Here is a 24,042-nt window from a genome sequence, read left to right on the forward strand (position 1 = left end):
GGTATAGTTGTACCTCTTCTCCATTCATCCTGATGTGCTCCATTGACCTGGCTTTCCGTAATATTAGTTCTTTCTGGGGATATGAGGAGAGGGCAACTAGAACGTCCCTTGGCCGCATGCCAGGTCCGATCCTCTTTGGACCCACCCTGTGGACCCTGTCGATTCCAACTTCCTCTTACTCCTTTGCGTTTAAGATTTCTTTAAAGACCTGTTGCACTGCTTCTTTAAGGTCTCTGTCCTCCACTGTTTCCGCCATATTTTTTATTCTTATATTCGATCTTCGTGATCTGTTTTCTAGATCCTCGCACTGTAATTCAAGGTTATGAGTGGGGGTCAAGAGTTGTTCTTGGAGTTCCGCATTCTGACGTGCCTCCTCGTCTAGGTTTTGGGTTATATTTTCCAGGGTGTCCGTCCTTTCTCCCAGACTCGTGATCTCTGTTCGTAGTTCTTGTATGGCAGTTTGCATGTCTTTTTTCATGGCTTCGAAATTGTGATTGTGTTGTTGCTAAGAATTGCATCTGGAACTCCCCGAACCACGATTTCAAGTCTTCCTTAGATGCCATCCCCGTGCCCTGCGAGCCTGTGTTCTGTGTCACGGAATGGACCTCTGGGATCTTCTTCCTAGTGGATGTGGAAGGATTGGGGTGTTCTGGCCCCCACAGTTGCGTCAGGCTCTGATCTCCTCTTTTCTGTGATGCTTGCTGATCTTGTTGCGCTGCCCTCCCTCTAGATTTTGACATAGGTGCAGTAAGATTCTTCTGTAGTATCGGAACTGTTTCTCTACCGGGGGTATCCGCTCCTCTGCTTCACTGTGGAGTGTTATTTATTAGCCCAAACTTTGTCTCCACTTAGCGTGTGCTTTTCATGCCGGGTGGGGTAACCTCTCTTTCTGGTGTTTTCCGAGTTCCCGTTGTCTGTGTTTCCCCCTCCTCCAGTGTATTATTGCTGGTTGCCTCCGTTCTGTGTCGGCCTTAGGGAATCGCTGTCGCCGTATAATTGATCCACAATCTGGGTAGGGGGCAGGGGGTTGCCGCCCCTGCGTACCAGTGTGCCCCCATGTAGGGAATGGGGGTTATGTGAAGGGATCCGCAAGGTCTGCCTGGGGCGTGTGGGGCCTCTACATGCGTTCCGTGCGCCCGGCCCCTCTGCCCCCTTCTCTGCGTACCTGGAGTGTAGGAGACGCTCGTGTTCCTGCACACCGGTCACCCCCCCCCAGGCCTCGAGGCCTCTGATGTTGTCCTTCTCCGTCCGTAATATGTCCTCCACATAGTGCCGCCTTGTATACGCTCCGGTCGCTGCTACTGCTGTCTGGAGGTGGTGCTTCGGTGCTGCGTTCTTTTTGGTACCTTCTGGAGCACTCCTTGCCTCCTGTCAGGGCCGTCTCTTGCTGGATTGCGACACCTCCACTCCTTGGCCTGGAGGCGGCACGTCTGCGGTTCTCCTCGCGGACACGATCCACACAACCGCCGTCGTGGGAGCCCGGTCCCGGAGACGCAGAGTCCTAGCGTTGCCCAGCTGGGGAGCAACGGGGCCTCTATGGTCTGCCTCCCGGGAATGTTCTCCGGCGCCGGAGTCCGCTACGCCACCGGGCTTGGGTTGCTTAGGTGGTCTTGATGTACTCCCAGTCGAGCGTAGTGTTTGCTGCCCACGGTAAGTTCTGCCGTAGACGAATTTTTCCGCTTAATTGATGTGCTTTGCTGGCGCGGCCTAATGGGGGGATGGAGCGCGTCTCAAACACGTCCGTTTCCCAGTGCCGCCATCTTGGAATCGCCCGTAATTGCATATTCTAATGTAAACAAGTGGCACTAAGATGTTTAGGAACTGCTTTATCGGGGAGCAACTCTGGCATGCCCACAGTCTAGGAACATTGTCCATAGATAAGTAAGCTACGTGAAGAGGCGATGAATAGCAAGTAGTGCATGGTAATGCTTGCAGCCACTGAACATATAGTAGAACGTCTGATACACACACAAACACTAGACTATGTCGTTATAAAAGAAACCACCAGCTCACATGACAACACCTCCTCTCGTAATCTCCTGCACCAGTCCGTCAGCAGCACATCATATTTATTTATTTATTTATTTATTACATTTGTATAGCACACAGCAGCCCTTGGGCATCGAGGCACTGTTACGTGCAAAAAACTTAGTTACAGGGTGGGAGCACCAGAGATGGCTGGCATTCACCAGAGAACATTTTTTGTTTCTGCTCAAATAACTTTACAGTATCAACTCCAGCATTTATTTTGAACTGTGAAATTAGTATTATAAATCCCTCCATTTCCGCTGCTGACAGTCAAGGGTTCAGGCCTGTGACAGTAGGTTTGAGACTGCCATCAACACAATATTGCTGTGATCGGAGAGACAAGTGTTGCCTACAGTTTGGTGACAGTGAAAGGTTCAGTCCTGTGACAGTAAGCTTTGGACTGTGATAGCCACAGTATCTGCGTGCTCTGAGTTATAGATGTACCTGTATTGTGATTACAGTAAAATGTTTAGACCTCTGAGGGTATGTTCATGCTTGTGATAGTCATGGTATCTGTGTACTCTGAGTGGCAAATGTGCTGTGCAGGTGTGCTGTGCATTGTGATTACAGTAAAAGGTTTAGGTCCCTGAGAGTATGTTCACGTTTGTGATAGTCACAGTACCCGTGTGCGCTGAGTGACAGATGTGATGTGCAGGTGTGCTGTGCATTGTAAAGACAGTAAAAGGTTCAGGTCACTGACAGTAAGCATGGGTCTGTGATAGGCACAGTATCTGTGTACTGTGATGGATAGGTGTTTAATTTGTTGTGCTAACAGTGATTTTAGAACGTGTGATAGTAGATTTGGGCCTTTGGCACTACATGCTGACCTGGGATGGACACAGTGTTTGTGGTCTGAGTGATAAGTCTTTCATGCACTGTGCTAGCAGGGATAGGTCAGGACAGGTGATAGCAAGTCCTGGCCTGGGTGTGTTGTGCTAACAGTGAGCTTTTGGCCTGCGACAGTAGGTCCTGGCCTGGGGTAGTCACAGTGCATGTGTACGCTGATGGACAGTTGGTTAATGTGTTGTGCTAACAGTGAGCTTTTGGCCTGCGACAGTAGGTCCTGGCCTGGGATAGTCACAGTGCATGTGTACGCTGATGGACAGTTGGTTAATGTGTTGTGCTAACAGTGAGCCTTTGGCCTGCGACAGTAGGTCCTGGCCTGGGATAGTCACAGTGCATGTGTACGCTGATGGACAGTTGGTTAATGTGTTGTGCTAACAGTGAGCTTTTGGCCTGCGACAGTAGGTCCTGGCCTGGGATAGTCACAGTGTATGTGTACGCTAATGGACAGGTGGTTAATGTGTTGTGCGAACAGTGAGTTTAGGGCCTGCGACAGTAGGTCCTGGCCTGGGATAGTCACAGTGCATGTGTACGCTGATGGACAGTTGGTTAATGTGTTGTGCTAACAGTGAGCTTTTGGCCTGCGACAGTAGGTCCTGGCCTGGGGTAGTCACAGTGCATGTGTACGCTGATGGACAGGTGGTTAATGTGTTGTGCTAACAGTGGGTTTGGGCCTGTGGCAGTAAACTCGGGCCTGTGACAGTACGTTCTGGCCTGGGCTAGTCACAGCACATGTGCTCGGATTGGCAGGTGCTATCACTTTGACACACTTCAGAGTCTCTGTCCTTACAATGCCACTTACCTCTGTCTTTTCTTGACCTCTGCAGCTTGGCCTGGAGCGCTTCCACGGCGTTGGGATCCTCGGCTTCAACTCCCCGGAGTGGTTCATTGCAGATATTGGCGCCATCATGGCAGGGTGAGTGTCCATCAAGGCCGGTTTGCCCAGGTTTCCACAATACTGAATTTGCACTGCCACCAAAAGGGCTTTCCTAAATGCCCTATTTCTTTGCTTTTAAGTCACAATTGCTTTGTTATGTTAAATGTGTTTACATATGTAACCTGCATAAAGGTTGGGAGTCGTTTTCTGTGCCCTGTCCTAGTCTCTCAGTCACCCTCTGCTGCCAGGTGGTGCCTGTTGTGTAGTAAAACCTCTGAGGTGTGTCTCCCCTTTAAGGGGTTGGGTCCCTACCCCATGTATTGCCCTTTTAAGAAGGGCCATGATGTTGTCATGGCCCAACCTAATAAAATGGAGTCAACGGCTGCGGACACCATGACCAACTAATCGGTGTGTGTGTCCTTTATTGTGGCCTGCAGGCCCGCCCTAGATACACAGGGCCTGCAGGCCACGCTACCATTGCCCCCCCCTGCACAGCAGGCAGGACAGGGCCGTATGCTGTGGCATTATCAGCCTAGCGAGGCGCTGAAGCCTATACAGTGCTGGTGTCCCAGAGCACTCTATGGGGGGGGTGGATGCGATATCCATGGCCAGCCCCCACCATTCCAACCTCCGAAGCTCTGTGCCTCCTGATGCTGGTGTCCCATAGCATCCAATGGGGGAGCTGGTACGATGTCCCATGGCCAGCTCCACCCTCTAACAGTGCCCTTGCAGTTCTCGTGTATTCTTCCAGTGTGAGCAAGCTAGTTTACTGTCCCAAGCCCTGTATATCTGTATCGTGGACAAGTCGTGACAGAAGACGGCCCAACTGTGAAACTCTCTTCTAAGCGTGGCCTAACAGCAATGTCGTCTTCTTTCAAGTTTCTTGCCCTTGCCCTCAGCATTTTAGCTTTGTCTAATGAAAATATACGGTCTATCCAAGTACCCTTGTCTCGGGAGGATAGCTCAGCGGCAACGTGTTTGACATGGAAGCAAAACGACACGAAGCAACACAGGTTCAATCCTGGGGTGCGCGTATTTAAGCGCGTTATAAATAAGCAACTAAGACAACAACAAAAAACAATTACGCAACTAAAAAACAAATAAGTCCTGTAACAGCGCCTCGATGCCTGTGGGCTGTGTCAGCGCTTTAAAAATGCAAACAAATAAATAAATGTGCCACAACGCTAATCAGAACGCAACTGTGCCTATCTTGATGACAAAGAAAGTGTGCATTTGTGTAAGGGGCTGAGGCCAAGTTGTAGCCACTGGCAAATAAAGACCCCTAACAAAATAGGAAGCAGGCCCAGATAGTCTGCAGGATGACATGGGTGCCTCATTGCTATTTTGCATACAAACTCAACAAAGTAGGACTATCCAGCAAAGACTAAATAGAACTATCATTTCTTTCACCAAATGTGAAAGCAAGGAAATCCCTACCAGCTTACCTTTGTTAATACTGTAAACAGTTTGGCAAGTTTCGGGAGGATAGTTCAGGGGCAACGCGCTCGATGAGATGAGCTCATCCGTCTCGAGGCCCGAGCCCTTCGCTCATCCGTCTCCAACTCCCTCAGGGTCAGCCGCTTCTCGAAGCAACGAGCTGGGAGTAGATCTCTCTCTGCGGCAGGGGCCTTCCTCTGGAACAGCCTCCCTGCCTCCCTGAAACTTGAGGAGAACCATCTCCGATTCCGGAAGCACCTCAAAACCTTCCTCTTTGCTTCTGCTTTCTCTCTCCCTCTCCCTTGCTAAATTCTTCACTAAACTGCACTGAATATGCAACTGGGCCACTCTCACCGACCTCGGTACTTGGCCCAGCCACTCTCCACTTGCACTGCCTCCCTGGCAACCCCTACACCGTGGGACTGTCTCTGTATCCCTACAGCCCCCCCTCCCAGCACTTGTCTGCACTTACCCTGCACTTGCCACCAGCTGGCCCTACTTTATTTATTTTATACTACTTACCTTGTACTGCACTTCCCCCCCTCCCCTTCCCCTTGCACTTTTCCCTTCCCCTTACCCCTGCACTTGCGCGATCTGAATGACACCTGGCCTAGTAGGATCGTTGTCTGTCTTCCCCTTGTTCCCCCCTCCCTGCCTCGTCGCGCCTTGAAACACTTGTGTATAGGCGCGTTACAAATGCCATATCATATCATATTATATCCTAAAGTGAAATATGCGCATGTCCTTCAGATTGTCGATTAAAACTGAAGAAAGTGCACATTGCATATAAACAATCAGCAAAGGAAAAGATTCTCCTGTTTTATTGCTGGCTAAGTATTTCTAAGAATCTGTAACAAAACATGTCCTAAAGAGCAGTTTACAATGCAAGATATGTTACAGCTGTGTGATAGCAATTTGGCTGGTCGTGTGACTAAGTGTCTGGTCTTATTCTATTCAGTTTTGCAAACTGAAGTCTACATTTGCCTTTTTGAGTTCTTGTTGCATTGTGTTCAAATGAGAATGACAAAGTATTCGCAAAGATCTGAATAGCAAGAAACTATTCGGCTGTAGCCGAATAGCTTTATCTCAGCTGGAATTCGGCAAAATACTTACTCAAAGCCAAAGTTCGGTACACCCCTACTCACCATTGTGACAACTGTACTCCTAGACCGTAATCCCATTTCCTCCCTTGGTGGAAGCATCAGCCAATCGCATTCCTCGTAATCAGGCTTTATCACACAATTCAATCTTGGGTTCTGAGCAACCTCTGTACTTGACGCACACACCCTCCTGCGACTGGGAGCCGGCCCGCTGTCCCCTACCTCCTGCCTCCTACCTTCATATCCAGTTCCCCACTGCCCAGCACCCCTAACCTCGAGCCCTAAACTCCCATCCACTTTATCTTTGCACGGCTTCTATTAGCTGTCAGCGCCACCACTTCTGCACCTGTCTTGAAAATGGAAGAGGGGCTCAGAGCAGAGCCCTGCTTTCCATCTTCAGGGCAAGTAGCCACAGCGTGAACTCTCCACGGGCTGCAGTGAGTGTAGCGCCTAGTGCAGTTTTCTTTCTTTTGAGAGCAGAAAACCACTGTATTTTTGTGAAAACCACTAAGGGGCCCTCTGATCAGAAACCCTGTTGTTTACTGAATCTGCACGCTGTGGTCAAGCCCACCAGAAAGGCGATATTCCTGGATACATAAAAAGTTCTGGTTGGTCAATAGTTCCATTACTGGGGATTCTGTTTATGTTTCCTTTGGGATATGTTCATCTTCTGAGGCCACCTGGGAGAGAACAGAATCACTCTGCAGTTCCTGCATCTAGCAGGGCTACCGTGAGGATAAAGAGGATAAACGCAGCAGGAGGAAAACACAGTGAGCAGTTCCCTCTCCGACAACGTATCTAGAAACGTATCTACTGGGGAGTCTTGTTCCGGTCTCATCAGAATGCGTACAGTTGACAATTCATTTCATTTATGAATCTTTTATTATTTACGGCGCTTAGCAGCGAAGACCAGTCTCTAAGGGCGGGATTGGGATTCAAACCTTGTTTCCAAGACAAACGCGTTGCCCCTGAGCTATCCTCTCAGCCCATTCACGTGTGTTCAAATAGAACATATCCGTAATGTTACCCATGAGAATCAAAACTCTGCCTCCTTTTTTCAGCTGTAGAAACGCCTTCGAAGACAATGGGTTTTAATTACAGAAAATGTATGTGCAACGTTTGATTCTATGGAGACCATAGATGAGGACATAAAGCCCCCGACATAGTGCCCCATTCCATTAGGAACTAACCCACCACAAGAGTGACGTTGGGATCCTCACAGTAAATGGGGGTCTCCACTCGCAAATGATGCCACGCAACCGACAGAGGATTGCCCCCTTCACTCCTTCGGCCAGCAAGATCGACGTTGGTTGTGATTGTTTTGCATGGTCCCTCCTGGATAGAAGGGGTCTCTGCCTAGCCCTCATGTGTAGTCTGGCACAGGACACCACCAAGACACAGGAAGTCATGGGCTCCTGATGGTATCATGTGACTTCAAGGGACATCCCAGCAGTTGCGCCTCTGTGCATATAGAACTGCATAAATAATATCACCATGTCGCTTGCATGATGTGCAATGCCACATCACCTCCGCCATTTTTAATATGACGTACCCCAACATGTCCGCCCCCCACCCGCACTGCCCTTACCAAACAAGCAGTGTGACATCTCCCTCCCTTTGATCTACTGCCTGTGAGCCACCCCCAACTTGGCTCACGCGGGGCACGGGGGCCAACAGGGGCCCGTGTACAACAAGAACTCTAGAGTAACCATTGCAGCCGCAGTGGGGTGTGCTGCTGCCGTACAACCAACTTCTTAGCAGCCTTGGTGTTCAACCACACTATGTTGCGTAATGAGGCGGTTAGTCTTCCCTCACTGTCCCACAAACTCTTGAAAATAGGATAGTAGAACTTCGGGGTCAATGCGTTAGACAACGCCCGAACCCCAGTAAAACGTTACAAAACATTGCAAGTTGTGACAAGAGATTGGTCTGAGCACGTGCCACTATCAACACATGGCTAGAAGGATTATTGGAGCCTCTGATGAGGCATTGCAGCGTGGGCAAACACATCAGTTTAAACATTCAATGTTACATATGACAGGCGGTTAACCATTGCTTAGGTCACTATCTGCTCATGAGCCAAAGGATATAATATCACAGGATGGGTCCCATCTAAGAAGAAGGGGAGTAGCACCTCCCCTCAGTCATTTTCCATCAGCTTGTCTGCAGGGTTGTTCAGTGTGATATGCACCTCTATAAACTTCACTGCTTCATCTGGGACTGTGAAAAAGTAGAGCTTGTTTCTCAAGGTGAATTTAAGGCGTGCTGGGAATAGTATTGCATATGGGTCGATCCTTTCCCGAAGCATTTTCTTCACTCCAGTAAAATGGCGTCTTTCCTGTTGCACGCCCGTTGAGAAATCAGGGAAAATTCGGATGACTTGTGAGCCCAGCCTCAGTTCCTCCTTCTCCTGTGCCAGATGGAGTATGTGATCATTGTCCCTGTAGCTTAGGATTTTTGCAATTATGGGCCTTGGGAAATCTCCAGGTTTGGGGCGCGCGATGGGCCCGCTCGACATTGAAGAAGGAGAGAGTTTTGGGTTGTCAAGCAGGTCTTTAAGCAGGTTTTCAATCGCCAGTTCCATTCTTCCCTTGAGTGCGTTCTCGGGAACCCCAATTATTCAAATGTTGTTCCTGCATGACCTAGATTCTAAATCGTCACATTTCGCTTTAATGATTTCCATATCGCGAACAAGGGAGGCCACCGTGTCCTGTAGTGAATGTTTTCCATCCTCGTTTGTCCCCGATTCTGGTTTCGGCCTCAGTGATTCTAGTACCTTGCTGATCCAATTGTGATTTGAGTGACGCCACGTTTGCATTGATGTCATCAAGCTTTTCGTGAAAGGATGCAACATTTTTGGCAATAGATTCCATTACGCTGGTTAAATCAGGAACTGGAATGTCCACCGGCATTGCAGCGTCCTCCTGACTGGTCGAGAATTGCCCCTAACCGGGCCTAGGCGCTGCCTTGATTAAATTGTCCATGGCACCGACCTTGTTGGCACCGCAGAATCTGTTAGACATTCCAGGAGCGGGCTGTCGTTTTCCTCAGGGTAGCCACGTGGTAACCGGGCACAGTAGGCTTGCACAACTATGGTAATAATGCACTATTGTAGGTGCGGAAATTGCATCTGGTGTTAGGATGACTGTCGAGCGCCCCGGTGCAGCCCAGGGGCCACACGGCTGCCTACAGGGTCCCCGGCCCTCCACACAGTTTAGTCAGTTTAGGGGGGAGCTCACGCTGCGCTTCAGAAGGATGTGCGCATTTGAGCTGTGGGCCTGTTTAATGATTGAGTGGGAGGTTCAGGTCCTAAGAGTAGCACCGGTCCAGGTGCCACCCACGGAGTAGCTGCCTGCTTTGATTGTCCGAGGACACCAGCTTGATGATCGAAGGGGCGTCTAAGTGGCGGGCCTTCCCACTAAAATCTCATGCGCCGGGAGGCAATCCAAACAGTGAGCACTTGGCGTTGATCGTAGGCAGTTATATGTATACCAGGCACAGTAGGTATCTTTAGTATAGAAAGTTGGGAACTAGATCCAGCAGATCAGAGTCGGGTTGCAGATGTACCAGAGGTACGTGGAGATGGCTCCCAGGTGTGGGCCTGGGGGTGCAGGCAACAGGGCCCGGACGATGTGCTTAGCACCAGGGAGGGGGGCCACAGCCGTAGAGATGGTGAAATGTCCAGCTGTAGCTGCAAGGCGCAGCGAGGTGGGCACTCTCCTTCACCAGGAGCAAGCACCACTTCAGCCAGCTAAAACATGATAGGAAGGTGCTGGAGGTGAAGACAGCATGGGTTTGTGCCGCTAGTGTGTGTCAGCCATGCTCTGGGTACTTCCAGTAGGATGTTGCACTCCTCCAGGGGCTAGCAGTGAGGTCATATAGCAGAGGTGGGCCCGGGATCCGGCAGCAGACAGTAGTGCAAGCTCATACCAAGTAGCACCTTAGTGAGGGGCTGGTTCACATGTAGCATGTTGCGGGGTAGTGTTATTACTAAGTGGTGTGGCTCTCATGTGCCAGCAGGAGGGGATAATAAGTATCCAAAAGTGGGCCACAGCAGGGCCTGGCACCAGCTCTCATTCCACACTCAGGAGGTCACAAGGGGGGCCCCCACGAGTGCACCTACTTGTTACGGCTGCAGGGCTCCCTTAGCACGATGTCTGTTTGGTCCGATTCACGGCACGGGCGGCAGCCCGAGCCCCCTGACTGTTGCGGGAGATGCACTACCCGTTCCCCTTTAGGTGCGGTGGCTTTGTGGAGGTGCGAGCATGGGCCGAGGCGCAGAGGACAGCCGTGCCAGCAGTGACAGTTCGGCGCCTCAGCAATGTAAGGAGATCGCAGTGTAGGCCCAGGGAATGCAGGGGCGCCCATGCCGCACAGCGGTCACCCGCTTCCAGGGATACACCGCAGGCCGCCCCCGGTCCAGACGCCTCAGCCGGGGGAGGTGGCAGCAGGAGACGCTCAGCCAGATGTCACGATGTCCACTGGAGACCGCGGCCCAGGGTGAGAACGGCCGCACTCCTCCTCGTGGAACGTATAGAGCAGGATCTTCGCCCTGGAGCGTCCAATCCGCCCAGGGTTTGGAACAAAGGTGGAACAAAGGTGCTCCCCACCAACGTTGGTGGATGGTCCACTTTGTGGATTCAGAGGTATTTGGAAACCACCATCTCGATCAGTATGTCGTTGGTGGTGGACGGAGCTGATGAGCTAAGCAGCCATTTTCAAGGCTGCTCAACAGCGCCCCCCATTATTTGCACCTTTTGTTATTGGGTGTTGGGTCCTGGCATTTTGATAGGTCCGGGTCTTGGTTTGCTTTGTGTTGCCTACTTTTGTTTCCTCCTAAGTACTTTGGTGTATGTCCTACTATATTGGCCGCTTGGTGGGAAAGCTCTGTGGTGTGTAGTGTGCACGGGATGAGGTGCGAATAAAGGATTTGCTAACTTGTACCTGATTCTGAAACAAAAGGCAGCAGCTCTTTTAAGCCAATTGCGAAGAGTGGACAGTAAGTTCAGGCGATTTACCATAAAACCGGCAATTATGTACTATGAAGGTAAGATAGTACCTAAATTAACCAGGGGAGTTGCTAGGTCTGGAAAAGACCCGGGGCTAAGCTGATGTCGGAACTGTTGGGACTGGGGGCTAGCTAGTCTTTTGGCTGTAGCTCCTGAGATTCTATCCGGGGCTACAACCAAAAGATCAGGGGCTATAGCCCCCTTAGCCCCCCCCTAGCAACGCCCCTGTGTGGGACTGATTCCTTCCCACAACTAGATAAGATAAAACCATGTTGTGGAGAACAACTTTGAAGGTCCCAAACTGTGTACCACTGACTGCAATTCGTTTTGAGCTAGGCCTCCTGTCCTTAAAGTTTCGATTTTTGCCAGTCTACCATTACCCTAGTCAGCATCTCCAGGAAAACGTGTAAAACCGAAATTCCCATATGCCAATATACATTGAGTATTAGCTTTGGGGTTTTCCCCATGACTACGCCGGACTTCCACTCACATCGCTCCAAAAGGCATATCGGGCACTTCTTTAGATGACCACCTCTGTCCTGATCTAACTGCCAGTAACACAACCCCCATGTTGCGAACCCCTTCACTCGACCTTGCTTTTTGTGGGAAGACCTTGTATCCATCCAGCGTTAGTGGGTTATGAGCCAGGTTTCCGGTAGCAGGATGAGGCAGCATTGTCTCAAGTGGTCTAGTGCCCTCTAGTTATTGAATAAATGGGTGTTACCTCTAGAGTTCCAGAAGGTCAAGCAAAGGTCACTCTTTTTGGTATGAGCACAGACCTTCACGTTTCCCTCCAAAACATCTCTTTCCATGTATGATAGATGTTACTTCTGACCAGTACTTTACCAGGTCCCTTTCCTCTCTGCCCCCCTCATTTACTTCTCTGACCTCCCCAGCCTTAACCACCACTCATAGGTACCCTGGCGCCCCCGGAGCCTTCATCCCATTCTCCATTCCCTCAACGTGAAAACCCATACTGGCTAGTTCTTCACCTTCTGCTAATACGAGGTCTCTTACCAAGCGGGATTCAAAATGTCGCATCCATGTACTGCTGTTTGCCAAGTCGGGGAATGACACTCTGTCAATATTCCTCGATGATATACCCACCAACCTCATTGAAAATCACCAACACATTCAAACGATTCCGGCATACCTAGTAAACTAGTTAGGGAAAGTTTATAATGGAAAGTTTATAGTCCACTTTTCCTTGTGCCTATGTTTTGCACTGATTTATGTTCGACGTTTCCCTCCCTCGTCCCCTAGGTGCAGTCTCCTTTGCCCCCTTGTCACAATTCCAGGCATTCTTTAATATACTAAAGGGGTGATCCCCCTGGTAATCGTTCCTAATAGGAGGCTCAATTGGGACCCGTCTATTCCGTCTTTCTTCAGACATGTTTTTCCCCTGGGAATTTCCACACTCTTGTGCGGCCGTCTTCACAAACCTTTTACTGGGGGGTTTGTAAAGTTTTTCAAAGAGACTTTTAGATCTTGCATCAATGGGTCTGTCCCGTCCTTGGTATCCCTCTTTCACAACGAGGAGTTTACCGCTCTCCATCCCTGAACCTTCAGCATTACTCTGCCCACCCCCAAGGTTTGCCTTTACAACATCTCTGGCTTCCCACACCATTTGACCTTTGTCACAGTCCCACTTGTCCATAGAATGAGCAGTTGCATCCAGTGTAACTTTAGTGGTTTCAAACACAGGCTCCCCCCAGTCCTTCGTAGGTATTACTACTTGGCCAGTCTCCTCGATTTCTTCTTCCTCTTGGTCTTTGCCCTGCGCCCTCACCTCTTTGGGCGAGGTCCTTTGCTCTCTCCCCTCTTGAGTCGTCCTCAATGCTTTAGTTACTTTCTTCATTTTGCTCTGTTGGGGCGGTTTAGAGCTTCCATTATCATGAGGTTCCTCAGGAATTTCCGAGATGAGACTGATTAACTTTTCTTGCCTTTGCTCTAATAGCAGGATTTCCCTTTTCGCTTAGGAGAGGGTAATTCTTTTTCCGATTTTGCAGTTAAGTCTTCACCCCCTTCTTCGTTCATCTTGTCACTTGGTTCAGGTCACGGGCCAACATTCTCTCCGCTAGGCTCTGAGCCTCATTCACACTCCTGGCCTGACCAGGGTTCTCGAATGGCAGTATCTGCTGGGATGTCCCCTCTGCCCGCCATCTGGGTTCCCAAATCTTCTTGAGACTCTTGGCTTTTTTGTTCACATCTACTCTCAACTTCCACTTCTTCCCGCTGTAGTTTGGTCGTATTGCAGCATTTGGCGTGGATCTCTTGTTGGCCACTCGCCTGCACTGTATCTAACTATGGCCACGTTTAGCTTCATTCCGCTCAGGGTTAGGGTATGTGATCTTACCTCCGACCATATAGTGTCATAAAGCTCGATAAACAAGCTCAAAACTGAATTCAGGGCCAAAATGCAAGGAGATGTCAGCCTAATATAGTTGTCAGCCTCACGCAAGATAGGATGCAATTATCTTTTCCTCCACCTTCCTTCAGTTCTGTAGGGGAACCCCTCGCTGATCCGTCACACGTTACGTGCAATAGGCTATCCCACCTACCATTAATGCTTAGCGCCTCTTTGGGTTCAGAGGATCCATTATTGTCCATGAATGCAATCATGCTAGTGTCCTGGATTTGAGAGCTATTGGTTTATTCTGCTTCTCTTACCCTAGCAGCTGATCTATGTTCCGTGCTTGCACGCTGGTTAGGGTAAAAGTCTGCGATTTTCCGTGCAGGGACCGGTGAAGCCAACAAGACCTGAGCTGCTCCCATCTCTTCCCTCCTCGGGGTCTACCATGTGGCTTTTGATTTGTCATTTGTTTTTCACTGAGGTTGTTTTTTTCACATAGGTTCTGCTTAATTGCCGCTGCCAAGTCCTCTTCGACAGGCCGCTATTGAATATTTGCTCTTGTGGTGCCTCCTCTAAAATTGAGTCAAATTGTCCCTCCAGTGAAGGAACCATCCTGTAGCATGTTTGACTGGCTTTTGAGGCCCAGTCGCTTCGTCATTTTACTCCTTGCTGCTCTCTCAAACAATTGCCTAGGTTACAGCATAGGTTGTTGCTATGCATTTGTCCAACTACCTCCATGGGAGGGAGACTTCACAAGGTGAGGAGCATACAGTGGGGAAAAATTTGTATCAAAGGCTAGCGATCCCAGGCCTCACAGTTTGAACTCCTTATTTATAGTATTTAAGTTAGCATCTTAATGGGCACTCACCACTTCCTTGTCCTCGGTTGCAGGGCTCCAAGCTGCTAGCTGCAACCTCCAGCCCCCACCACCCCACCACCCCCCCTGTGTCCCACAGCAGAACACTTTCTGCTCCACTTCCGCGCTCCGTGTCCGGAATTATATTTTGTAGGGTTGCTGCGGGGCTCCTGCCCAAAGAGCTCTGCCTTCAAAAATCAAGGAAATGAAGGAAATACTCGAGTCCTCCACAGTCCTTCACCACGGCAGAGCACTTTCGCGCCACTTCACTCCCCAGACGCTTCAGGGTACACCCCTGTTCCGTGCGGTGAATGGTGATTGGGCCCAGAAACTTGTCGGAGGGAGGTGCCACAGCCGCTGTGGTCGCGCGCCTGCGATCTGCCACCATGTTTCTATTTTCGCGTATTCTGCTCCGTATCATACGCCAGCCCCATCCCTGAAAGTGCGAACATCCCACAAGTATCGTACAAAAGTTAATGGGATGTAGAAATAATTGATAGAGTAGAGACATTAAGAAAAATAATGTATTTTTTATACTATTCCAATTACTTTATTAGCAGTATTTGTTTTAACTGCTTCACATTCATTGTAAATGTGTTTACAAAATTCACTGTTCATTATTGATGGTAGGTTGGTGAAAACGCACACACACATTCTAAACGCCTCTGACGAATTTCCCGTACCTTGGTCTTCGGTCCCCCAGGGTGTTCACCTACAGCGCTTTGAAACCATACCAATGGGAGACGGTGCTATACAAATGACATTACATTACAATCTCTGTGGAAAAAATAACAATTTTCCTCATGAAAGTCGTGGGTGATTTGTTACGCAATGGTAAAGATATTACTATGGCACTCACAACCCAGAGGGGCAAGAGCGCACGGACTGGAGGGCGCAGCATGTATTGTTGCAGAAAGCCATTAGTCCAACATGCTAATGAAACCCCCAGTTTGCAGAGCTTGTTTCACGTCTTTGCTCTTTGTTCGCCAAAGCTCTTGATACCTGCAGAGGTCAAATTAATCCTCAGAGGTACATTGCAGCGAAGTTTACTGGAACCAAGGGGTCGTTCTGGTGCATAGGTTTCCTGTCTGTTGGATGAACAACCAGGTGTGTTTCCATAAATGCATTTGTGTGCCAAAGTATTCAGACTTAATTCTAGCGCCTATGTGATGCCGGTGTGCAATGACGCACAATTGGATTATTTATTTATTTTTATTTATAGGAGGAACAATGCTCTTTTGATCACAAAAGAATGTACAATAGATAAGAAATCTGATTTCACGGTGAGCTTCTTACATTGGGGAGAGTTTGACCCGGTTGTGGAAGGGATAATGTTGAACAGTCACCGGGGACAATACATGGGTGGATATATATAGATTAAGGACAATGAACATTTGACATTGTAAGTGCAGGTAGGGATGTGAACATGATGGAAGAAGAGCTAGAGAGGAGGCAGAGAAAGTTAGGGACAGAGGCAGGTTAGAGGCGATGTAAACATTTTAGCTAGCAGGCTGATGAGAGATAGGTTAAGAGGGTAACTCTGAGGTGAGGAGGTATACTTTCTCAAATGTCCCGGGGATTAGCATGGGTTTTGAAAGGTGCCTTCATAATCATCCTCGCAGTGTTATTCCGAAGCATTTGTCAGGCCACCTCCGGGAGGGCCATGTTAATTGGGTTGCAATACTCTTAGAACCTACTATGGCTCTTGTGATGGTGCTGAGATGGTCCTGGCTCAAGTAGGGACACATGCATTTGAAAAAACGGAGATATCAGGAAGTGATGCTCACAAGCTAGGGTGTCACAGTAGACCCCCTCGAGTTTAAACCTTAGTACGGTAGGCGGAACCGCCGGTGGCCAGCACGAAGGCCACACAAAGGCATGTTCCTGCGCCTGTGCCCCCATTCCATCCATCCTCGCCGAGGGTAGAGGGCAGGAGCCCCCCCTCCCATCCCTGAAGCTGCTCTACGCACACGGAGTGCATCCCAGAACCTCGCCGGCACCATCGAAGGGCCTGCCTGACCCTGTCTTCAAGGGTGCCTGACTCCCGCATGCCGGGCGCCGCGCAGCACGAAAGCGAGGTTGATCCTCGCTCGAAGCAGTGTAAAACTGCATTCATCCGCCGGTAGGCGGAACCACCGGTGGCCACCACGAAGACCACACAAAGGCCTGTTCCTGCGCCTGTGCCCCCATTCCATCCATCCTCGCCGAGGGTAGAGGGCAGGAGCCCCCCCTCCCATCCCTGAAGCTGCTCTACGCACACGGAGTGCATCCCAGAACCTCGCCGGCACCATCGAAGGGCCTGCCTGACCCTGTCTTCAAGGGTGCCTGACTCCCGCATGCCGGGCGCCGCGCGGCACGAAAGCGAGGCTGATCCTCGCTCGAAGCAGTGTAAAACTGCATTCATCCGCCGGTAGGCGGAACCGCCGGTGGCCAGCACGAAGGCCTGTTCCTGCGCCTGTTACGCGCATGTGAGCGCGGCGTGGCCACCCCCCTGCTCAATTTAAACCTCCCCGACCGCCTTCCGCAAAGTCCGAGTCCTTGTTCCTTTTCTGACATTGCAATGATACGAGTCCCCCTCAGTCGCCTTTACCTGTACCTCATTTTCTACATGGACCGTCATTTCAAGGAGTATAATCACGCATGCCAGTACCGGGGACACTACTGTAGGCATGTACTCTGGGCCACTATTATTTGAATGTGTTTCATGCCTCCCTTGAATCTCTCGAACCTTAGAATAACATTAGTATTTTGTGCCTTATGTTCACTAGTAGACCCCCTTATAACTGTATTATGCCTAAGGTCGCTTTGAGACCATTTCAATTTTCTTGTGCCTAAGGTCGCTTACAGATCACTTCAATTGTGTTGTGCCTTAAGGTCGCTTTCAGACCATTTCAATTTTGTTGTGCCTAAGGTCGCTTACAGGTCACTTCAATTGTGTTGTGCCTTAAGGTCGCTTTCAGACCATTTCAATTTTGTTGTGCCTAAGGTCGCTTACAGATCACTTCAATTGTGTTGTGCCTTAAGGTCGCTTTCAGACCATTTCAATTTTGTTGTGCCTAAGGTCGCTTACAGATCACTTCAATTGTGTTGTGCCTTAAGGTCGCTATCAGACCATTTCAATTTTGTTGTGCCTAAGGTCGCTTACAGATCACTTCAATTGTGTTGTGCCTTAAGGTCGCTTTCAGACCATTTCAATTGTGTTGTGCCTAAGGTCGCTTACAGATCATTTCAATTGTGTTGTGCCTCAAGGTCGCTTTCAGACCATTTCAATTTTGTTGTGCCTAAGGTCGCTTACAGATCACTTCAATTGTTGTGCCTTAAGGTCGCTTTCAGACCATTTCAATTGTGTTGTGCCTAAGGTCGCTTACAGATCATTTCAATTGTGTTGTGCCTTATGGTCGCTTTCAGACCATTTCAATTGTGTTGTGCCTTATGGTCGCCTACAGACCTTTTCAATTGTGTTGTGCCTATTGTCGCTTACAGACCATTTCAATTGTGTTGTGCCTTATGGTCGCTTACAGACCTTTTCAATTGTGTTGTGCCTTATGGTCGCTTACAGACCATTTCAATTGTAATATACCCTTTGGTAGCCCACTGACCACTTCAACGGTGCTGTGCCTTAGGGCGCTTCAAATTGTATTGTGCCGTACCTGACTTGGGTCACGCCTAATCTAGGTTTACCACTGCCCTGGGTGACAGCCTGCGACTACGCTAATCTAGGGCTGCCCTGACCTTTGCCCTGACCTTTGCATTCCAGCCACTGGGTTATCCCCATCTAGGTGCCGAGGCTTCCAGCCATACAATAGCATCCTCACCCCCTTCCATTTTCTCACCAGGCCCACTCAAGCAGACCCTAACTTGTCCCTCTCAACAAGCTCATAGGGAACCTATTCTGGCAGCCAGCACCACCATCATGCACATCAGCGTGCGCCTTCTATTGCACCACCTCCTAACCACATACCTTGCCCCATTCACTCAACGACCCAAGTCAACCAATCCTACCTTTAAGGTTAATATCCTGGCCTGCCCTTACCTACGTGACCCAGCGTCACCCACCATGACTTTGACACCCTCAACGAGTCCTTCAGCAACTTCCGTTGACGCTCACCACCCCTGCAACCAGATTAACCAATACCTTAATGACCCTGCTCTCTGGCTCAAACACTTTGCCACAAAACCAACCCCTAACCAACCTTGCCCCCTTACTCTCAGGAACAAGAGACTAGGCACCAGATTCCACATTCGTCCTTCCCGCACCTACACCACTAAGCAAGCCCCACACACACCACCCAGCCCGCCTTCGCCCTCAGCCACTTGCAAAACTAAGACCACAGGGGTTAAATTGCCTGTGTTCAAGGGTGCCCTCATCAATGCTAGATCCCTCACAGCACACGCTCTTGACATAGCCGACCTTATCATTACTGCCAACCTTGACTTCATTGCCATATCCGCAACCTGGCTACATGCGGCCTCTGGCCCTTCTCTATCCTTGGCCTTACCGCCTGACTATGGCATTACACGCTGTGACCACTCCTCTGCCCATACTAGAGGCGGTGGCGTGGCATTCATCCACAAAAACTCCCTTGACCTAAGAGTGGTATCCGACTCCAAACTCGAATCAGCTGAACTGCTGACAATCAAATTACTACTAACACCTAACCAAACGGCCACCCTTAACCTTATCTACAGGCCCCCAGGGCCGGCACCCACCTTTCTCAGTGAAATTTCCACTCTTCTTCTTGACAATACAAAAAACAACTCCCAAACAATAATCTTAGTTGACCTCAATCTTGGTCGCGGCGACCCTAAGGATCCTGTAGCAACTGATCTGGAGTATGCTCTTACTGACCTTGGCCTTACCTTGTACTTACAAGAACCGACCCATATTAAAGGCAGGACCATTGATTGGTTAGCCGGCTCAACTGCAACATCCAGGTCCTCAATAACTCCCCTTGCTTATGGTCTGACCATCACATCATAACATTTAACATTGAAGCTTCCCCGCAAGCCCCAACACCTATAGCCCCAGCCCTCCCCACCCGCAATAAAAAAAATATAACAAGAGAACATCTCCTCCCACTGTTACTCCCCTCTCTTAATGCGGCGACTAACGCCTGCTCTGATCCCACCTCCCTTGCAGACATCTACAACCAAACGATGCTCACGGCCATTGACACCTTAGCACCAATTAAACTTAGAAAGGCTAAACCACGAGCATACCTCAACTCATGGTTCACTCCACAGCTAAGAATCCTTCGCAAGGCCAAACGCTGCGCGGAAAACCGGTGGAAAAGCCACCCATCTGATGAGCATAAAGACGGCTTCCTCCTCGCCTCCCTCATTTATAAAGACGCCATCATCATTGCTAAAAAAGAATCGCTTAATAATCGTATCACACAAGCCGACTCTAATTCCAAGGAACTCTTTAGAGTCCTAAAAGAGCTCAAAACCCCAGTATCCCCGCCAGACACTTGCACAAAAGACAGCAAATGGTGTGCTAACATTCAAGCAGCCCTCCTAAACAAAATCTCTATGCTCCATTCTAAAATAAAAGATAAGCAGGACTGCCTGAGGTGTGACAACCGCTCATCCTCCCCCACTAGGCCCACCCTCTCCAACTCTGCCAACATCAAACCCTTCACCTTCGCACCTCTCACTATCATCGAAGTAGAAAATATCATCCTCAGGATGAAACCTTCCAACTGCCAAGGTGACGCGTGCCCAGCTCCCATCATTAAGGACTCCGCCCATGACCTAGCCCCATTCATTACAGCCTCCATTAACTCTTCCTTTGAAACAGGTATTGTCCCGGACAACCTTAAAGACGCCTGGGTGATCCCGCAACTAAAAAAACCTTCCCTTGACCCAAGCATACCTACAATTTCCGACCTATTACTACAGTACTATTCTTGCTGAAGATACTGGACCGTGCAGTTTACCTGCAGATCCAAAACTACCTTGAATCAAACAATCTGCTAGGTCTACGACAATCCGGATTTCGGCCCAGACACGGGACCGAAACGGCTCTATTAGACCTAAAAACCCAGATCGAAGTCCTAATGGACAAGGGCAAATTAGCAATGCTATTACTCCTCGACCTTTCCGCCGCATTTGATTTGGTTAAACACCAGATCCTTTGCAGGCACCTCCACTCTGCTGCCAACTTCTCTCCCTCCGCAGCGGCCTGGATCAAATCCTTCCTGAGCAACAGATCTATGAGGGTCTTTGCACCCTCCGCTGCCGCAGCTCCCTCCCCTATTCATTGCGGTGTTCCTCAGGGCTCTTGCGTGTCTCCTACCCTTTACAATATCTTTAGGAAACCACTCTTCGATGTGCTCGATTATCTGGGTGTCTCCTACACCAACTATGCGGACGACACCCATATACTCATTCCCATCTCGGGTGATTATCTTGCTGACACCAAGGCCCTCAATGACGTCTACTTGGTCATCCAAGCCTGGATGGCCCATTACCAGCTATGTCTGAACGACGATAAGACGGAGCTACTTATTCTAGGTACTTCACAACGCCTGAGCAAACTGGAGCCATCCTATCAGTCATTCATCATAGACGGCAACTCCATACAAGTCTCGAAAGACACCAAAACACTAGGCTTTTACCTGGATTCCACCTTTTCCTTGTCAAGACAAACTAATGCAGTCAGATCCACCTCCGCCTACACGTGCAAACTCATTTCAGCCTGCAGACCTTTCCTCACCACCCACAATAGCGTCACACTAGCGAGAACACTTATCATGGCAAAAATAGATTACTGCAGTGCCCTATATCTAGGCACCAGCCAAGAAAACCTGTCCAAACTCCAAACCACCCAGAACAATGCAATGCTCGGCTCTGAACATCCCTCGTAACCACCACATTTCAGAAGCCAGAGCTAGCCTTAAGTGGTTACCCGTGAAGCAGAGAATTTCCCTAAAAACGCTTGCCCTCACGCACAAATGTCTAGCCAACAAGGCTCCGATCTATCTCTGCAGTCGGCTTACGCGCCACTCCACTGCCCGTCCACTAAGAATTGCTCAGACTCACTGACTTACTATCCCTAGGTTTAAGCTCCAAAAAGCGGGAGGCACTAGCTTCCCTGTCCTAGCCTCCAAACTTTGGAACACCCTCCCCGCTGCCATCAGAGCTGAAGACTCCTTCAACGCCTTCAAGAATAAAACCAAATCTTGGCTCTTTGACCAGCAATAGCTGTGTCAGACATCGGTCCTACTTACCCAACCCGCCTGTTCCCCTGCACGATTTCCGGTCTGCTACCTTTCCCAACTACCTCAGGGATACTTCCTCTGCAGAGCCTAGGGACACTGTACCATGTGTAAGATATGTAATTATTAAGTTTGTTTATTATGCTGTATTGTTATACTTTTTTGTAATTTATCTCCATGTATGTTTCTTTTCTTGCAACCCTGTACAAATTGCGCCCTGATGCCCCCGGGCCTGATGGTCTGCGCGTTATAAATAAACAAATACAAATACAAATACAAATGATGGTGATCCGCCTGCAATGGGGAATGGAGAGACATTAAAGGGCTGAATGACAGCTGGCTCTGTCTCACTTACCTCAGTCTATCTGTGTGTGTTCAAGTCAAGCCAAATGTTTTATATTCAGGTTTGTATTTGAGAGAAAATATATGATAAGAAATGATTGTCTTAAAAGGATGTGCCATTGAGTTCAAAGAACAGCTGGGTAACATCTGCAGAACAGTGACTGCCTATGGTTAAGATAACTGATCATGCCGATCATGGCAAGGCTTGATATGGACATTGTCCGTCCAGGCTTTCTACTCCATCAGATCATGGGCTCCTCCATATGGCTGACATACTCCCACGTCGTTCAGTCAAGCCCATAGAATGCAGATTGGCATACAGGAACCAGGTTCTTCTCCCCCAGAAGCTCACTGTCTCCAGAGCTCTGGTTCTCTCTAGGCTGTACTACTGCAACAGCCTCTTTCTAAATCTGCCTGCCTCTACTCTCCGCCCTCTGCAACTCATCCAAAACAGGACTGCGAGACTTGTCCTTGGACTCAAGCCCAGGGATCGTCTCTCTCCAGGACTGAAATCTCTGCACCATCTCCCAGTGGCGGTGAGGATTAAGTTCAAAACCCTCTGCATTGTCCACAAGGCTTTCTGGGGCCTCAATACCTTCAACTCTCTCTTCCTAAATATCTTCGCTTCTCAAGCTCTTCGCCCATCAGCCTCCAACTCCCTCAGGGTCCGTCGCTTCTCCAAGCAACAAGTTGGTGGTAGATCTCTATCTTCTGCTGGGGCCTCCCTCTGGAACAGTCTCCCTGCCTCTCTGAAACTTGAGGAGAACCATCTCCGGTTCCGGGAGCACCTCAAGACCTTCCTCTTTGCTTCTGCTTTCTCTCCTCCTCTCCCCTGCTGATCTCCTGGCTGAAACTGAAACTGCACTGGTCACCTGGCTACCCTCTGATCCCAGGCCCAGGTCCCCTCCCCGCCAGTCGCACACCTGCACTGCCCCCCTGGCAACCCTTGCAACGCGGGACTGTTTCTGTATCCCTACATTCCCCCTACCAGCACTTGACACCTGATGTTTCCACTTACCCTTGCACTTGCCACCAACTGGCCACACTTTTTATTTATTGTCTTTATGTATTGTCTTTATTTATTTACTGTTTATCATGTACTGCACTGCCCCCTCCTCCTTTCCCCCTGCACTTTTCCCATTCTCCCCTCCCATGCGATTGCGCGATCTCAATGTCACCTGGCCTAGTAAGATCGTTGTCTCTGTCTTCCCTCTGTTCCTCTCCCTTGCCTCGTCGCGCCTGAAACACTTGTGTATAGGCGCATTATAAATGCCATATTTATTTATTTTTATTTATTTATTTGCATTTTTAAAGCGCACGGCTGCCCTAGGGCATTGTGGCGCTGTTACAAGAAGGTTTGCTTGGCATGGTGAAAATAACGACAAAACAGAAATGGAGACATGGTTACAGGCATGGCTACAGTTCCGAGGTTACATGGGAACAGTGAGCATGGTACAGTTGTAATATTCAGATATTGTTGCATGCAGTAGTATTATAAGGGAGATTCACTTGAATAGGGTGGTTTTCAGAGCTTTTCTGAAAGCTATGAGGGATGTTTCAGCTGTTAGTTTAGGTGGTAAAGAGTTCCAGGCTTTTGGCGCTAGGACATCAAAACTCGAGCCGCCAGCTTTAACTCTGGTGAAGTTGGGGATTGCGAGTTGGTTGGCGTACAAGTCCCTTTTGGGTCTGAGTGACTGGACTGGTTGTATCCGTTCAGTAAGGTAGATAGGGGAAGATTGGGATATGCGTCTGTGGGTAATGGTGAGATTCTTGAACGGAATGCGCTCTTTAACTGGGAGCCAGTGGGCATTTTGTCTTGCTAGGGAGATGTTTTCCCTCCTTGGAATATTGAGGGCTGCTCGCAGAGCGTTGTTCTGTGCGATCTGAAGTCTGTTAATGTTTTTGACAGAGGTGCCTAGTAGGAGGACGTTGCAGTAGTCCAGTTTAGCGCCAATGGTGGCCCTGGCGATGTTGAGG

General features: G+C 49.4%; 1 protein-coding gene across 2 annotated transcripts in view; it reads left to right on the forward strand.

Moving 5' to 3' along the window:
- Positions 1-24,042, forward strand: part of LOC138511215 (long-chain-fatty-acid--CoA ligase ACSBG2-like) — a 531,477-nt gene that overhangs the window by 166,933 nt on the left and 340,502 nt on the right. For both annotated transcript variants that reach the window (XM_069626743.1, XM_069626744.1), the window contains exon 3: positions 3,699-3,787. In XM_069626743.1, the coding sequence (XP_069482844.1) occupies positions 3,699-3,787 (89 nt within the window). The remainder of the gene's footprint in view (positions 1-3,698; positions 3,788-24,042) is intronic.

The sequence above is a fragment of the Ambystoma mexicanum genome, chromosome 6p (assembly GCF_040938575.1).
Source record: "Ambystoma mexicanum isolate Mex_15411 chromosome 6p, UKY_AmexF1_1, whole genome shotgun sequence".
Lineage (NCBI taxonomy): Eukaryota > Metazoa > Chordata > Amphibia > Caudata > Ambystomatidae > Ambystoma > Ambystoma mexicanum.